Source organism: Heterodontus francisci, chromosome 4 (assembly GCF_036365525.1).
Source record: "Heterodontus francisci isolate sHetFra1 chromosome 4, sHetFra1.hap1, whole genome shotgun sequence".
NCBI classification, from domain to species: Eukaryota; Metazoa; Chordata; class Chondrichthyes; order Heterodontiformes; family Heterodontidae; genus Heterodontus; species Heterodontus francisci.
In genome coordinates, this window is record NC_090374.1 from 133,986,658 (window position 1) to 134,002,570 (window position 15,913).

General features: G+C 43.2%; 1 protein-coding gene across 1 annotated transcript; it reads right to left on the reverse strand.

Moving 5' to 3' along the window:
- Nucleotides 1-5,924: 5,924 nt before the first annotated feature.
- LOC137368720 (cortexin-3) lies at nucleotides 5,925-6,212 on the reverse strand. The gene has a single exon (XM_068028895.1). It carries the CDS (start codon nucleotides 6,210-6,212, stop codon nucleotides 5,925-5,927), a length of 288 nt encoding a protein of 95 aa, XP_067884996.1.
- Between the last annotated feature and the right edge of the window lie 9,701 nt (nucleotides 6,213-15,913).

Consider the following 15,913-nt stretch of genomic DNA (forward strand, 5'->3'; position numbering starts at 1 on the left):
TACATTTACTGTTGCATAATAGCCTAGATTTTTACAGTTTTTAGAATGTCTGTTGGACATTTATTAGATCCGTGCACTCAATTTAATTAAGTTGCGATTCAAATAAGAAATTCGGCAGAAAATAGTTGTTATAATTTGGTTGTGCTCACAATACTTTTCGTACATAGGAACATAGGTACAGGAGTAGGTAATTTAGCTCCTCAAGCCTGTTACGCCATTCAATAAGATCATGGCTGATCTGCAATCTAACTCCATATACCTGTCTTTGCTCCATATCCCTCGATACATTTGGCTAACAAAAATCTGTCAATCTCAGACTTAAAATTAAGAATTGGCCTAGGATCAATTATCATTTATGGAAGTGAGCTTCATACTTCTACCACCTGTTGGGCTGAATTTAATGTGGCCATTGAAAGCGAGTATGATGGCATGGGAGAATGGAGAATTGCATCGGAGCCATCCGCCTGGAAATCCGGCATTGTGACGTTGGTTCTGGATTTTGTCAGTGACGGGAAAGCACCAGGGCGGTATTGCCACCCCAATGCGATGGGAAGCTATTTTAAATTGCTGAACTTCTGTTTTAAATGCATTTAAATAGAATTATTTCTAATTTAGTAATTGGCCCCCGATTTTGTGAATGGCTGGCAGCACTCACGTGCCTTCAGGTTTACAAAGATTAAAACCTGGCGGCACCAAGGCGACATGGCATGACACCATGACAGGGAGACAGCCTTGAGCCTTGCTGCATAGGGGAAGAGCAGGGTTTTGGGGCCATTGTGGGACTGTGTAGCTGTGTGTTCTGCAAGGGGGTTTGGGGTCTCGGGGGCTCTGCAAGGGGGTCCAGGGTCTCAGGGGCTCTGCAAGGGGATTTGGGGTCTCGGGGGCTCTGCAAGGGGGTCCAGGGTCTCAGGGGCTCTGCAAGGGGGTCCAGGGTCTCAGGGGCTCTGCAATGGGGTTCGGGGTCTATAGGGCTCTGCAAGGAGGTCCGGGGTCTCTGGGGCTCTGCAATAGGGTCTGGGGTCTCTGGGGCTCGGCAAGAGGTTCAGAGTATTGGGGGCTCTGCAAAGGGGTTCAGGGTCTTGGGGGCTCTGCAATGGGGTTCGGGTGCTCGGGGGCTCTACAAAGGGGTTTGGGTCTCGGAGGCTCTGCAAGGGGTTTCATGGTTTCAGGGGCTCTGCAAGGGGGTTTCGGGTCTTGGGAGCTCTGCAAGGGCTTGTTGTGGATTTGTGGTGGCTTTACTGGGTTACCAAACTGCTGTGTGATGTGCTTGGTCGCTCACACTGCTGGAACAGAGGGTGGGCCATCAGCAACTTTGGGCTCTGAAGTCCATCAGGGATTCCACTGAGAGAAATGTCAAAAGCTCAGTTGCCAAGGCAGGGTCGCTCTGCATCAACAGCACTCTGCATGCCCGCAGGTCACCTGGTATGGGTCTCATACACTTGCAGATGACACCAAAATTGGTGGTATAGTGGACAATGAAGAAGGTTGTCTAAGCTTACAACAGGATATAGATAAACTGGGAAAGTGTGCAAGGGATTGGCAAATGGAATTTAACACAGACAAGTGCGAAGTGATACATTTTGGGAAGTTAAACCAGAGCAGGACATATACAGTGAATGGCAGGGCCCTGGGGAGTGTTGTTGAGCAGAGAGACCTTGGGGTTTAAGTACATAGTTCCCTGAAAGTGGCAACACAGGTAGACAGGGTGGTGAAGAAGGCGTATGGCATGCTTGCCTTCATGGGCCGAGGCATTGAGTACAAGAGTTGGGACGTCATGTTACAGTTGTACATAACATTAGTTAGGTCGCATTTGGAGTACTGTGTGCAGTTCTGGTCACTGCACCACAGGAAAGATGTGATTAAGCTAGAGACGGTGCAGAAAAGATTCACAAGGATGTTGCCTGGTTTGGAGGGCTTGAGTTATAAAGAGAGATTGGATAGGCTGGGTCTGTTTTCCCTGGAGCGAAGGAGGCTGTGAGGGGACATGATAGAGGTATATAAAATTATGAGAGGCATAGATAGGGTAGATAGCCAGAGTCTGTTTCCCATGGTAGGAGTGACTAAAACTAGAGGGCATAGATTTAAGGTGAGCAGGAGGAGGTTTAAAGGGGATCAAAGGGGTACATTTTTCACACAAAGAATAGTGGGTATCTGGAATGAGCTGGAGGCAGGAATAGTAGCAACATTAAAGAGGCATCTGGACAGGTACTTGAATGAGCAAGGCATAGAGGGATATGGAATTAATTCAGGCAGGTGGGATTAGTATAGATAGGCATAATGGTCGGCATGGACACGGTGGGCCGAAGGGCCTGTTTCTATGCTGCATGACTGTACGACTCTGTATTTTTGGACCCCATGGCATGATGCACGCTTTGGACAGAGGGAGGTACAGTAGGTTGCTGTGCCTGTCTGTGAAGCTCCATGACAAGAGCAACAGCAGCCAGCCCATGTATGTTAGTCAGTGTACCGGACTCAGATCAGATACCTCCAAATGTCCGAGCACCACTGTCAGTGAACACTACGGCTCTCCAGGGAGGTGGTCACCAAATTATGCACCCTGCTGCAGGATGAGTTACGAAGTCTAGGATTTGGGGGTCACCCTATGCCAGTGGCCCTGAAGATCACCGTGACACTAAACTTCTATGCAGCTGGATCTTTCCAGGAATCTACTGAAGACAAGTGTTCGCTTGCTTAAAACCTAATTCTTTTCTAACCTTTGCCAGTTCTGATGAAAGGTCACAGACCTGAAATGTTAACTCTGCTTCTCTCTCCACAGATGCTGGCCTGACCTGTTGAGTATTTCCAGCACTTTCTGTTTTTTTTGGAAAATCTAGAACATGGGGCACAGTCTCAGAATAAGGGGTCCATCATTTAGGGCTGAGATGAGAAGAAATTTCATCACTCAAATCTTTGGAATTGTCTATCCCAGAGGGTTTGTGGACGTTCCACCATTGAGTATATTTAAGGGTGAGATTGATAGATTTTTGGTCTCAGGAAATCAAGGGATATGGGATCGTGGAGTTCAGGCAGAAAATCAGCCATGATCATATTGAATAGCGAGACGGTTTAAGGGCCATATCGTCTACTCCTGCTCCCATTTCTTATGTGTGTATAAATAAGATACTAAAAGAACAAATTGTTTGTGGTTATGATAGAAAAAGCAGCAAAGTTTAAAAGTTCAAAATTCCACTGCGATAATTACACCAAACTGTATATGCTACATGCTGCTCTATAGAGAGCTAGAGTAATGGTGAACTCCTTCTTTGACAGCACTATACGAATATTAATTCTATAATGCCTTATGTTTGCATATAGTATCTCAGGAGATCTTATAACTTTTCATATGTTCTTGATATTTTATGCAGTTTAAATGTTGAGAAAGCATTGAAAACAAGATAAGTAGTTCACTCAATATGCCCATCCCCTTCACAGACCATGCACGTTTATCCTATCATGGACTGTTTATCTTACTTGAATAAAAAGACAGAAAATCAGGCACTGTGGGCCGAGCATTTCCCAACCAGTGCTCCATGCTAGGGAGTCAGTCCTCGTATTTGTAGATAAGTGATCCATAGAAATTGTTTATATTACCTGGGTAGATTTTCTGTCTTCTATCATTTATTATGGAACACACATAGCTTGGTCTGAATCAACTATAGATGGAAACTCAACTTCTGTTCCATAAACTGTTTATAACTTGAATAATTTTAGTTCCAAGTTCTTACAGTCTGGAGCAAATTCCTGAAGCAATTTGACAGTTTAATCATTTCAGCTGTTGTGGTGTATATTCTTTCACTAACAAAAACAGCAGCAAACTCTTTTCAGCAAGCAGCTTACAGAAACCAATTACAATTCGCCGATTTAAGCTAGCTAATATAAAAAGATACATTTTCTCCAATTGAAACTGGACAGATCCTGGGTCCATATCAGTAAAAACTCTTCACCTAATGGAATTGCTTGTGCGGGATACATTGGTAAGTGCATTTTCTTGATCACATCAGGGACACACACCATACCCTGTCATTTTACAGTGTTTTTGTTCACTATGCTATATGTGAGAAGCTCCCCCCTCACGAGACCTGCTGTCTGTCTGGACTAAAGAAGCCTTGCTTCAAAATATAGGGTTTTGGTGAGACCACATCTGGAGTTTTGGCATCTACATTTAAGAAAGGATATACTTGCAGCGAAAGTTCACTAAATTGTACCCTGGGATAAGGGGTTCTCCTATGATGAGAGGCTGAGTAAATTGGGGCCACATTCTTTGGAGTCTAGAAAAATGAAAGGCGATCTCATTGAAACATAGAAGATTCTGAAGGGGCTGGTTTGGGTAGACACAGAGATTGTTTCCGCTGGTCGAGGAATCTAAAACATAGGGGCACCATCTCAGGATAAGGGGCCGATCATTTAGGACTGCAATGAGGAGAAATTACTTCACTCAAAGGGTTGTGAATCATTGTAATTCTCTACCCCAGAGGGTTGTAAATGCTCCATCGTTGAATACATTAAAGGCTGGAATAAACAGATTTCTGGTCCCTCGGGCTATCAAGAGATATGGCGAGTGGGCAGGAAAGTGGAGTTGAATCCCAAGATCAGCAATGATGATTTTGAATGACAGAGTAGGCTCGATTGGCCATATGGCCTACTCCTGCTCCTATTTATTGTGTCCTGCAAATGGCTCAAACCTTCCTTTGTTAGTCATCTAATAACTAACTGGTAACTATCCTTCTTGGGGCTGGGGAAGAGGAGATGGTCAAGCAGCCTCTCCTTGGGCTCAGTGTGGCTCCATGATAACATCGGTGTTGATGAAAATACAAGTCAGTGGCTTTGTAATCCAGTACCTGAGGCAAGCAGGCCTACAGGACATTGTTGATGATTGACCAGCCAGTCGTCAAACAGATAGAACCTGTAGGTTTAGACCTACAACTGGGAAAGGTTTCTACCCATTTGGTCATACATAACCTTAAAATCAATGCCCGAGTTGATAGGGCGATCTCGGCTGGACAAACATTATAGGCAACTTACTGGTATGCTGGTCGACTGCATGGGTTTGGTTAGCTAATCTGCATCAATACAATTTAGTAAACTGTGTGGTCCCTAAAGCTTGGCTCTGCCAACCTGACCTAAACGGTCTGCATGTAGCTAATGAAATGTGCAATGTGATTTTTAGCATGATGCAAAGACTTCCCAAATGGTGAGGAGCTTCTGTGGCTCAGCTACGGGGCGATCAAAAGTGGAAAACGTTGGTCTATTAAGGATTGGAATTCAACATTTGAAGGTCAGACTCAGGACGCACAATCTGAATGCTATGAGCGATCGATGTTGCCTTTTATTTTATGTTTATTGATTCATAGAAAGATACAAGGCTGACACGCTGAAATAACATCGTTCTTTCTCTCCAATAAAGTGGTGCATAAAACGAGATCAAATTAAAAGCTGTTTCACAGCATGTGTCAAATTCAAGTCCAGCACCAGGAATGCTAAAAAAAAGCCCAGCGAGCTTTCTAAAGGTGTAACTGCATTACATTAAATGGTACTAATTAATTTTTTGTGTAAGTAATGAAAAAATCCGCCAAACAAATGCTTATCTATAACGGGCAAAAGTTAATCCCATTAATTATGTTACATCTCTAGCTACGGACACGTTCCTCCTCGGATTTCATCGCGAAGTTTCCATCAGTTTAGCACTTATAGTGTATTTACACAAGTGTTAGTTATACCCAATGATACCTGTTCAGTTTTGCTATACGCACTTACATTTGAAAGACAATATTATGATTGCAGGAGAAGGGGATGACAACCTTGATTTTAGAACTTGAACATTGCGTTTTGGTCCATCTTGTCAAATAATCAATCATGTCCATAAATTGCATGGTATCACCAGAGGCTCTTGTCCCATTCTGAAGACGCCCCCCTCCCCTCCCCCTTCAGGCCAATATATAGTCGAACTGTCCTTTCTCCAATCCGTCCAGCCCGTCTGCCCATGTTGATGTGGGCATGCTCCTGTACGGATCCAGAAGGATCCGGAAGCACCTTACAATGAGGATTCCCAAGAAGATGAATAGGAAGATAACAACGGCGAAAGTGGTTTTCTGCTCCAGAGCCATCCCCTCGTGGACCGCACCTCGGACTGGCAGCAGAGTGGAAGTGAAAACTTCACCGTCCATTGTCCAGGAGAGTTGAAGTGAACAATCCCAGAATTTTCTCTTTCTCATGATCAATTCTTTGAGCCCATAGTGAAAATATCTGGGTTGAAGCCCTTGATCTGTAAAGAACAATTGTTCAATGTTTAGAAGCTAGACATAATTCAACCAGTTACCGAAAAGCAGGTTCCGTGAGCGGAGTTCACCCACACAGTGACAACGTTAAAATAAATCTCTACCATAAAACTGAGTTACATCCTTTGCCAACCAGCAGCAGTCGTGCCAGAATTAGATTTTTAATTAAATCCAGCTATCAGCTGATCAAGATAACCTCATCACCCGAGTAAATGTGCCTTATTGGACTTATCAAAATAGGTATGGTCAAATAAGCAGCAATGCTTTTAGATATATCTGAATAAAAATATAAAATCTAAAGCATTTGAAAATGTGATACGAACCCAGCCCACTTATTTACTTTCAAGAACCATGTACCATGCATCCAAATAAAGAGTTGTCAGTACTTTGCAAAATCATATTTAGTTCTGCATATTACCGCCATAGATGGTATGGGAAATGAGTCCTCTTTGCAGCGAACCGTTTCTATTACTCTCCTGTTGATCTCTCCTGATAGAACAGCCAGCCTAATTCTCAACCTTCAGAAAGACCAGAGCCTACAGTCGGTCTTCACTCAAGGCTAAATACCCCATCAGGCAACGCAATTGGCATTTCAATTGGAAACGTCATGAATTCATTGATCCTTCTAAACTGGAGAGATTTGAGAACGTGACAAAATATGCAGATTGAAGAACGAGACGTTTTAAGACATGATTCTGCTGCTTCGCCAAGCCGCTAGAAGTAGTGAGCTCAGTACAACATTGCAAAAGTTTTCTTTCGTGTCTTCTTGATAATTATCTGAAGCTTTCCTGATTACCAGCGTATGTACAAAGCTCTTACTCAACATTTTCAAAGTGTGCAATGTTTCCATATTTCTCTTTACCTTGTTCTCTAAACCAGACATTCTCATTTTGAAATTGTTTCTATTAAATAAAATCAGCTAAAAACAGAACACCATTTCTACTGAACTGCAATAAGATATTTTTCTTACTTGCTGGGTTACTAATCCTGAAAGGTATGTTAATTTATTTCTGTCACATGAAATATAACATGGTTCCTGATTGTAAAGGATCACTGAATATTTAGCAACATATGTTCACAGTGCTTATAAATTGCGAGACGACAGAAATCATTAAAGTGAGCTGAAGCATCGGCGTTTAGTGACGATTCTGGATTGTCCCTGTCACTTCTCGTAAAATACTGCAAGTTTCTCCAAGTGTCAATAAAATACATGCGAGCTAAATATTCCGAGCAACCTGCCGACGAAGTGTTGTGTGGGATCCATGGAATCCGTAAACTATTAAAGGGCACATTGCAATAACCAAATTAGAAAGCTAATTGAGTTGGCCGTGTGCAGCGACATATTCTTACCAAACCAAACACTACAGATGCGATACATTCTTGCCAGCGAGATATGTTTCCGATTCATCTGCCTGTGATTCTGATTACTACACGTACAGATTGTGAAGGATGGAAATATCTAATCCCGGTTTACACAATGGTATTTATTTTAAATCCAACTTCATACTTTCTTACAAGGAAAGCTATTCTTCAACAGATTGCAGGTATTGTGTATTATTGTACTCCACCCACGTCCATTTGTTAAATATCATTACCTCGATCAGTTCGGGAGAAACGCGACGTACTCTCCCATCTAAGCTGACAGCTCCAATAAATTGCACAAAAAAACGCGACAGTCACCCTCTCTCAGGTATAAATGACGGTTGGTTGGTATCCCTTGAAAGGTGTAGTAGCCACGGGCGACCCTTATGCCAAACAAGAATGCCCTTTTCTCATCGATGTTTGCAGTGAGAATCTCGATGAGGTGGATACAGGTTCGTTGTTATTCGCTTCAAGCGATTTCTGATCAGAGAGTACTGACAGCCAAGGAGCATCTTGAAATAATTCTTCCAGATAAAGCTCCCGCAAAAAAAAACCATTAAACATTATCATTATTTTAAATCCAGGAGCATTCCTTCCCGTCATTGGCAAAGAGAGCATAGTGAACTGGGGCCAACGCCTACCTTTCAGCACCACTGATTTCTTTGGCCGAGGGTTCCAGCCACTCTACTGTGTCTTGTCATTTAGCTCTCATTTTCAAACACGTTTCATATTGATTTCACTTCGTGAACTTGGAGCAAATAGGGTTGGCGGGCTCTTAATTGGCTGAATTAAATCTTGCAGGCTCAAAATGTGGTGACCTTCCAAACGCTTCAACAACAACTTGCATTTATATAGCATTTTTAAGGCGCTTCACATGAGTGTTATCAGACAAAATTTGACACCCAGCCACATAAGGAGATATTAGGGCAGGTGACACATATAAAAAGAGGTACGTTTTAAGGAGTGGCCTGAAGGAGGAGAGAGAGGGGCAAAGTGGTTTATGGAGGGAATTCCAGAGCTTTGATCCTCTACAACTGAAGGCACAGCCACCAGTTGGGTGATGGAAATCTCCAGGTACAGGAGGGCAGAATTGGAGGAGTGCAAAGATCTTGGAGGATTGTGGAGTTAGAGAAAGTTACAGGGATTGGGAGGGTCAGAGCCATGGAGGGATTTGAAAACAAGATGAGAATTTTAAAACTGAGGCATTGCTGGAGCAGGAGCCAATGTAGGTCAGTGAGCACAGGAGGGGTGATGGGTAAGTAGGACTTGGTGCCAGTTGGGATATGGGCAGCAGGGTTTTGGATGAGTTTAAGTTAATGGATGGTGGAAGATGGGAGGCTGGCCAGGAGAGCATGGAATATTCAAGTCTAGATGTAACAAAGGCATGGATGAAGGTTTCAGCAGCAGATAAGTAGGTAGAGAAAGATGCTATAGAGGTGGAAGTAGGCAGCCTTGGTAATGCGACAAATATGGAGTTGGAAACTCATCTCAGTGTTAAACAGGATGAAAAATTTGTAAATAGTCTGTTTAGTTTAGTTTAGAGATACAGCACTGAAACAGGCCCTTCAGCCCACTGAGTCTGTGCCGACCATCAACCACCCATTTGTACTAATCCTACACTAATCCCATATTCCTACCACATCCCCACCTGTCCCTATATTTCCCTACCACCTACCTATACTAGGGGCAATTTATAATGGCCAATTTACCTACCAACCTGCAAGTCTTTTGGCTTGTGGGAGGAAACCGGAGCACCCGGAGGAAACCCACGCAGACACAGGGAGAACTTGAAACTCCACACAGGCAGTACCCAGAATTGAACCCGGGTCGCTGGAGCTGTGAGGCTGCGGTGCTAACCACTGCGCCACTGTGCTGGTTCTGACTGAGACAGTAACTAGGGAGGGGGATGGCCTCAGAGAGGACTTTATGGCACAGAACGAAGACAATGGCTTTAGTTTTCCCAATATTTAATTGGAGGAAAGTGCTGCTCACCCAGTATTGAATGTGGGACAGATAGCAGGACAAATCAGACACTGTGGAGGGTCAGGAGGGATGGTGGTGAGATAAAGTTGGATGTAGTCAGATGACATCACCAAGGGGCAGCATGTAGATGAGAAATAGGAAAGGGTCAAAGACAGATCCTTGGGGATTCAGAGGTAATGGTGCATAACCAGGAATAGAAGCTATTGCAGGTGATTCTCTGGCTATGACTATCGATAGGATTGGAACCAGGCAAGGACAATCCCACCCTGCTGAACAATGGAGGAGCTACATTGGTAAAGGATGGTATGGTCAACCATGTCAAAGGCTACAGACAAGTCAAGAAGGGTGAGGAGTGATAGTTTATCATAGTCACATAGGATATAATTTCTGATTTTGAAAAGGATCTGTGCTGTGACAGGATGGAAGAGTTTAATCATGAAGGTACAGGAAGGATAGGCATGGATTTGGGAGGCAACAACAAGTTAAAGGACTTTGGAGAGGAAAGGATGGTTGGAGATGGGGCAGTTGTTTGCAGGGACAGAGGGGGGCAAGGCTGGGTTTTTTAAGTCTTCAGTTTGCATTCTAGCGCTCCCTAAGTCCAAGTCATATATTACCATTTTTCCTTCAAGTCTCCTCACTCCCCATCCCTAATAATTTGATTTAAAAATTGTTTTCCATTTTTACAAATCCCTGCATGGGCTGCCATCCATTATTGCAAGCCTAAATACCAAAACACACTCTCCATTCTACCAACTATGGACTAATATACAACTATCACTCCCCTACGCTCTACCATAAGTGGAAACTTCAGTCATAATACTTCTGCATTTTGGAACTCCCTTCCTCGGGATATAGGAACATAGGTATGCTATTTCATCTCTTGAACCCGTTCAGACATTCAGTGAAGTAATGACTGACCTGCAACCTAACTCCAAATGCCTGGTTTTGCCCTACATTCCTTAATTAATACCTTTGGTTAACAAAAATCAATCAATCTCAGGTTTAAATTTAACAATCCATCTAGCATCAATTGTCATTTGCGGAAGAGAGTTCGAAACTTCTACCACCATTTTCCTAATTTGGAGATTTGGATCTAATTTTTATACTATGCCCCCTAGTCCTAGACTCCCCAAAAAGCAGAAATAGTTTCTCGCTATCTACACTATCTGTTCCCCTTTAACTCCGTGTCACCCCTTAACTTACCAAATTCCAGGGAATACAACCCTAGTTTGTGTAACCTCTACTAGTCACCTCCTGCCAATTAGTGCACCTACCCATTATCTCCACTCACTGTCTCCTGCCACTCAGCCAATTTCCAAACCAGGACAATAATCTGCCTTCAATTCCATGAGTTTCAATTTTAGCTGAAGTCTCTTATGAAGGACTTTATCAAATGTCTTTTGGAACTCCATATAAATAACATCCATAAACATTCCCCTTCCCAGTTCTTCAGTCATCCGTTTCAAAAAATTCAATCAGGTTTGTCAGGCATGATCTACCCTTTTCAAATCCATGCTGGCTCTCTCTGATCAGCTGAACATTTTAAGCTCTTCAGTCATGCTATCCTTAAGTTTAGACTCTAGCAATTTTCTGACAACAGATGTGAGGCTAATTGATCTATAACTGGTTGATCCTGCTTATAAAGGATGCTATCTGTCCCTCTAATTATTGAACACCCTACAACCACCCACCATATTATGTTTCCCCCCACTCCCCACTTAGGATAGCCTCCTCCTCCAAGGTGTCATGGTCTTCATTTGGCTATCCTTCTGACAGTCTTTCTGCTTATCCTCACAGGTAGCAAGTACATTGTACTTGTTGGATAAGATCAGGTTCTGCAGATCTTGTTCAATACCTCACTTGAGTTCCTCTTGCTCTGCACAGTATCAGTCACATCAACCTCATTCTGAATTTGCATCTCTCTATGATGTATGACCGATGTCTGGAGCAAACTGTTCAGATAGTGCTCCCCCTCCCTTATGTGTTGGAGTGTCTCCATCTCACACTCCAACTCTGAGCCGGAGAGATTCGAGGCAGTGACAACATATACTGCAGATGTTTTCACTTGGGACAGTCTGGCTGTCCACAAACTCCCACATACTGCTGTGCAGGCACCACAACCTGCTCTGCCATATCTTAGTCTAGATTATTTATATATTTGTATCTTTTTAGTTTGGTGTAGTTTTTTTTTTGTTTTCCAGACACTAACTTGAACTAAGCACTAAAACACTGGAAACAATTTAATAGGAACATAGGAACAGGAGTAGGCCATTCAGCCCATCAAGCCTGCTCCGCCATTCAATACAATCATGGCCAATCATCTACTTCAATACCTTTTCCCCACACTATCCCCATATCCCTTCATGTCATTGGTATTTAAAAATCTGTCAATCTCAACTTTAAACATACTCAATGACTGAGCTTCCACAGCCCTCTGGGGTACAGAATTCCAAAGATTCACAACCCTCTGAGTAAAGAAATTTCTCCTCATCTTTGTCCTAAGTGGCTTCCCCCTTATTTTGAAATTGTGTCCCCTGGTTCTAGATTCCTCACGAGGGGAAACATCTTAACCTGCATCTACCCTGTCTATCCCTTTAAGTATTTTGTAGGTTTCAATGAGATCACCTCTCATTCTTCAAAACTCTAGAGAATACAGGCCCAGTTTTCCCAATCTCTCTTCATATGACAGTCCCGCCATCCCGGGAACAAGTCTGGTGATTCTTTGTTGCACTCCCTCTATGGCCATAATATCCTTCCTAAGGTAAGGGGACCAAAACTGCACACAGTACTCCAGGTGCAGTCTAACCAAGGTTCTATACAATTGAAGCAAGACTTCACTACTCCTGTACTCAATTACTCTTGCGATAAAAGCAAACATACCATTAGCCTTCTTAATTGCTTGCTGCATCTGCATGTGAGCTTTCAGTGACATATTGATGAGGACACCCAGGTGCCTTTGTACATCTACACTTTCTGATCTCTTAACATTTAAAAAATACTCTGCAAATCTGTTCCTCCTCCCAAAATGAATAACCTCACATTTTTCCACATTATATTCCATCTGTCACAGTCTTGCCCCCTCATTAAGTCTGTTGTTACGATCGAGACAGTAGTAATGCACTGTTAATTCAGTTCCACTACTCCACAGGTCATAGCATATTAGTAAAGTTTCCCACCTACCAGAAAAATAGCCAAGTTAATCACTTTATTTATCCCCCTAATGAAGCACACCAAACCAGGTTTCTTTAAACAGCAACAAAATTAACTATTTATTAATATACCAAGTTTTAAATGATGAGATGAATCTATATGTGTGAAAAGATTTTTTAACTCCTTAACCTTCCTATCCCTCATGCATCCACATACATTCAAATACCAATGGTTAATTGCGGAAAACAAAAATATGGTCTTTACAGCAGTTTCTTAGCAATAATAAAATAATTGGGTTGTAACTTCTGGTGTTATTTTCTGATTCGGTGAGATGTCCCAGAGTCAAACAGTCAGATGCCATTCGATGTCTCGCCATGTGAAATTAATGAACAGTCTATGGTGGGCAGTGCGTCTGCAGCAGGAGTCACACAGATTTTATAGCAACGGATCTATTTAAACTTTAAAGTAGACCTCTAACAATTGAAACTTTCTTGAGAGTTCAGGAACTTCCAAAAACACAAAAGCCAACAGGACTTACTCTCAGCAAAGGAACCTTCTCCAGAGAGCACAGCAATTACACAAGTCACTCTTCAGACGCTAAATTCTTGAATGGAGGCAACAGAAACCTGCCCCACCCGAAACACAGGCTTTCTTTCTCCTGAACAGTGGCCGGGATTTAACCCTGGGCAGATGGGAGCCGGCCACGACTGAAAAGTCAGTGGCAAACCCGCTTTTGCCTCGCCTGGGGATCCGGTCTGTATTTTGCAGGTCGCCGTGCTTTAATTAGTGTGAGGCGGGACTTCCACCTGCTTGAGGTAGGAAGTACTGCCTAATAATGCTGCCAGCCAATCAGTGGGCTGGCAGATAACAGTCCCAGCAACACCACTGGGAGTGGTGGCCACTGCTGCAACTACAGCCCAGCTTGAAGAAGAAGATATCGGGGACCCCGGAACAAAGGTAAGGTTTGGTTGCCTTGCCGGGGGTGATTGGTCGGGCCTCGGTGAGGCAAGTGTGGCCAATTGAGGGGATGGGGGGTGTGTTGGGTGTTGGGGGTGGTTGGGGCAGCAGGAGGGTCATACAGATTGGGCACTGGGTGACTTTTGTCAGGGGGTTTCTCTTGGGCCTCAGCCGCCCGACTACCACAGGTAAAATCCCCATGGAGGTGGGCGAAGGCCTTTAAGTGGCCGTTAAGTGGCAGCATCTGTGGAGAGAGAAACAGAGTTAACGTTTCAGATCTATTATGGCTACGTGATGAGGTTTGGGTGGTTCCCACTCTACAACTCCCACTTGACCACAGCAAGTGTGTTTTGTTATTATGGTTTAATCCCTTTGGTGTTTTATTTGTCAAATAAGTAGACAGCAACAGATTTTCTTGTAGGTTTAACAGGAGAAAATCAATTGTTATTGATTAGTACGCCTTATCCCGAAATTGTCGCAACCACTCATGCATTCACTCACACACACAGACATGCACAAGAAGAGATGAATAGAGACAAAACAGGGGTGAATGATTATAAGTGGGGGATAGGCTTCAGGGGAGGTCACGGTAAACCTGTTGAATTTTCTTTCAAATTGAGTTCTCGTTGGTTCCAGGCCGGAGGTGATTGTAGATTTCTCTCTTGGTTGAAAGTTCAGGTGAAGACAGTGGATTACTTCTAGTTCACTGCTGAATAGTGTAGATGCAGAATTCTACATCAGGTTACATGCCTTCTGGTTTGCTGGAAACAAGCTTCTGGATACTGTCTTCTTTTTTCGTGGGTGTCTTTCTCTAGGCTACTTTTTAAGGTAAAGCTGTGTTGCTTCTCACCTCTGTGTAAGAGATGCTATGGTTTCTTCCCCACGGTGATCACACAGTGGTCCAGGACATGGCTATTTCACATCTTTTTTTCACAGGAAGACATTCAATTCTTGAATATTTTAGGATTGGTGTAGGATGGGTACAATTGACACCGCTTAGCTTCAAAGATTTTCCTTTGTCCCTGTCAGACAGTTTGAATAAACAAAGGCCAAGCCCTTTTTTTCTTCAGAGGCCATTTTGGAGCATTGTTCACTTTTTAAAAGAAAGGCACATTTCTTTTTTAAAGACAAAGTCAGTTTTTTATAACTCTTCAGATTTTCTCCATAATTTGTATCATTGCATTTCTTGTTTGCATGACAGATCTATGACCTTTCATTAGAGCTGTGAAAAGTTAGAAATGTAAAAGGTTTTAAGCAAGTGAAAGTGGGGAGGGTGGGAAGAAGAACAAAAGGGAAGGTCTGTGATAGGTTGGAGAGCAGGACAGATTAAATGACAAAAGGTTTCATGGTACAAAGGGAGTGATAATGGGACAAGTAAAGAAACGAAAGATGTGTCTGAATGAGATGTGAATGGCAGGGTAGCTGCCATCTAGGCACAAAGTAATTAAGAAAGAAAAGAGAGAAAGTAACCAAAGCAGCAAAAAAACATGAAACAAAATAGGGGCAGAAGTTATGATCTAAAATTGTTGAATTCAATGGTGAGTCCAGAAGTCTGTAAAGTGCCCAGTTGAAAGATGAGGTGCTGTTCCTCTAGTTTGTGTTGAGCTTCATTGGAACACTGTAGCAGGCCAAGGACAGAAAGGTCAGAGTGGAAACAAGGTGGTAAATTAAAGTGGCAGTCGACTGAAAGCTCAGGGTCATGTTTGCAGACTGAATGGAGGTGTTCTGCAAAGTGATCACCCAGACTGCGTTTTGGTCTCCAAAACATAGAGGGGACAACGTCATGAACAGCAAATGCACTATACTAAATTGAAAGAAGTATAAGGAAATCAATATTTCACTGTTAGGTGCCTTGGACAATGAGAAGGGAGGAGGTAAAAGGACAGGTGTTACATCTCCTGCGCTTGCACGGAAAGGTGCCATAGAAATGGGAGGGGTGTTGGGGGTGACTGAGGAATGGATTAAGGTGTCACGGATGGAACAGATCCTTCAGAATGCTGAAAGGGGAAGGGAAGATGTGTTTGGTGGTCACATCACTCTGGAGGTGGCAGAAAGGTTGGAGGATGATCTGTTGAATACAGAGGCTGGTGGGGCGGAAGGTGAAGACAAGGGGAACCCTGTCGTAGTTCTGAGGGGGAAAGAAAGAGGTGAGAGCAGAAGTACATGAAAAAGAACAAGACACGGTC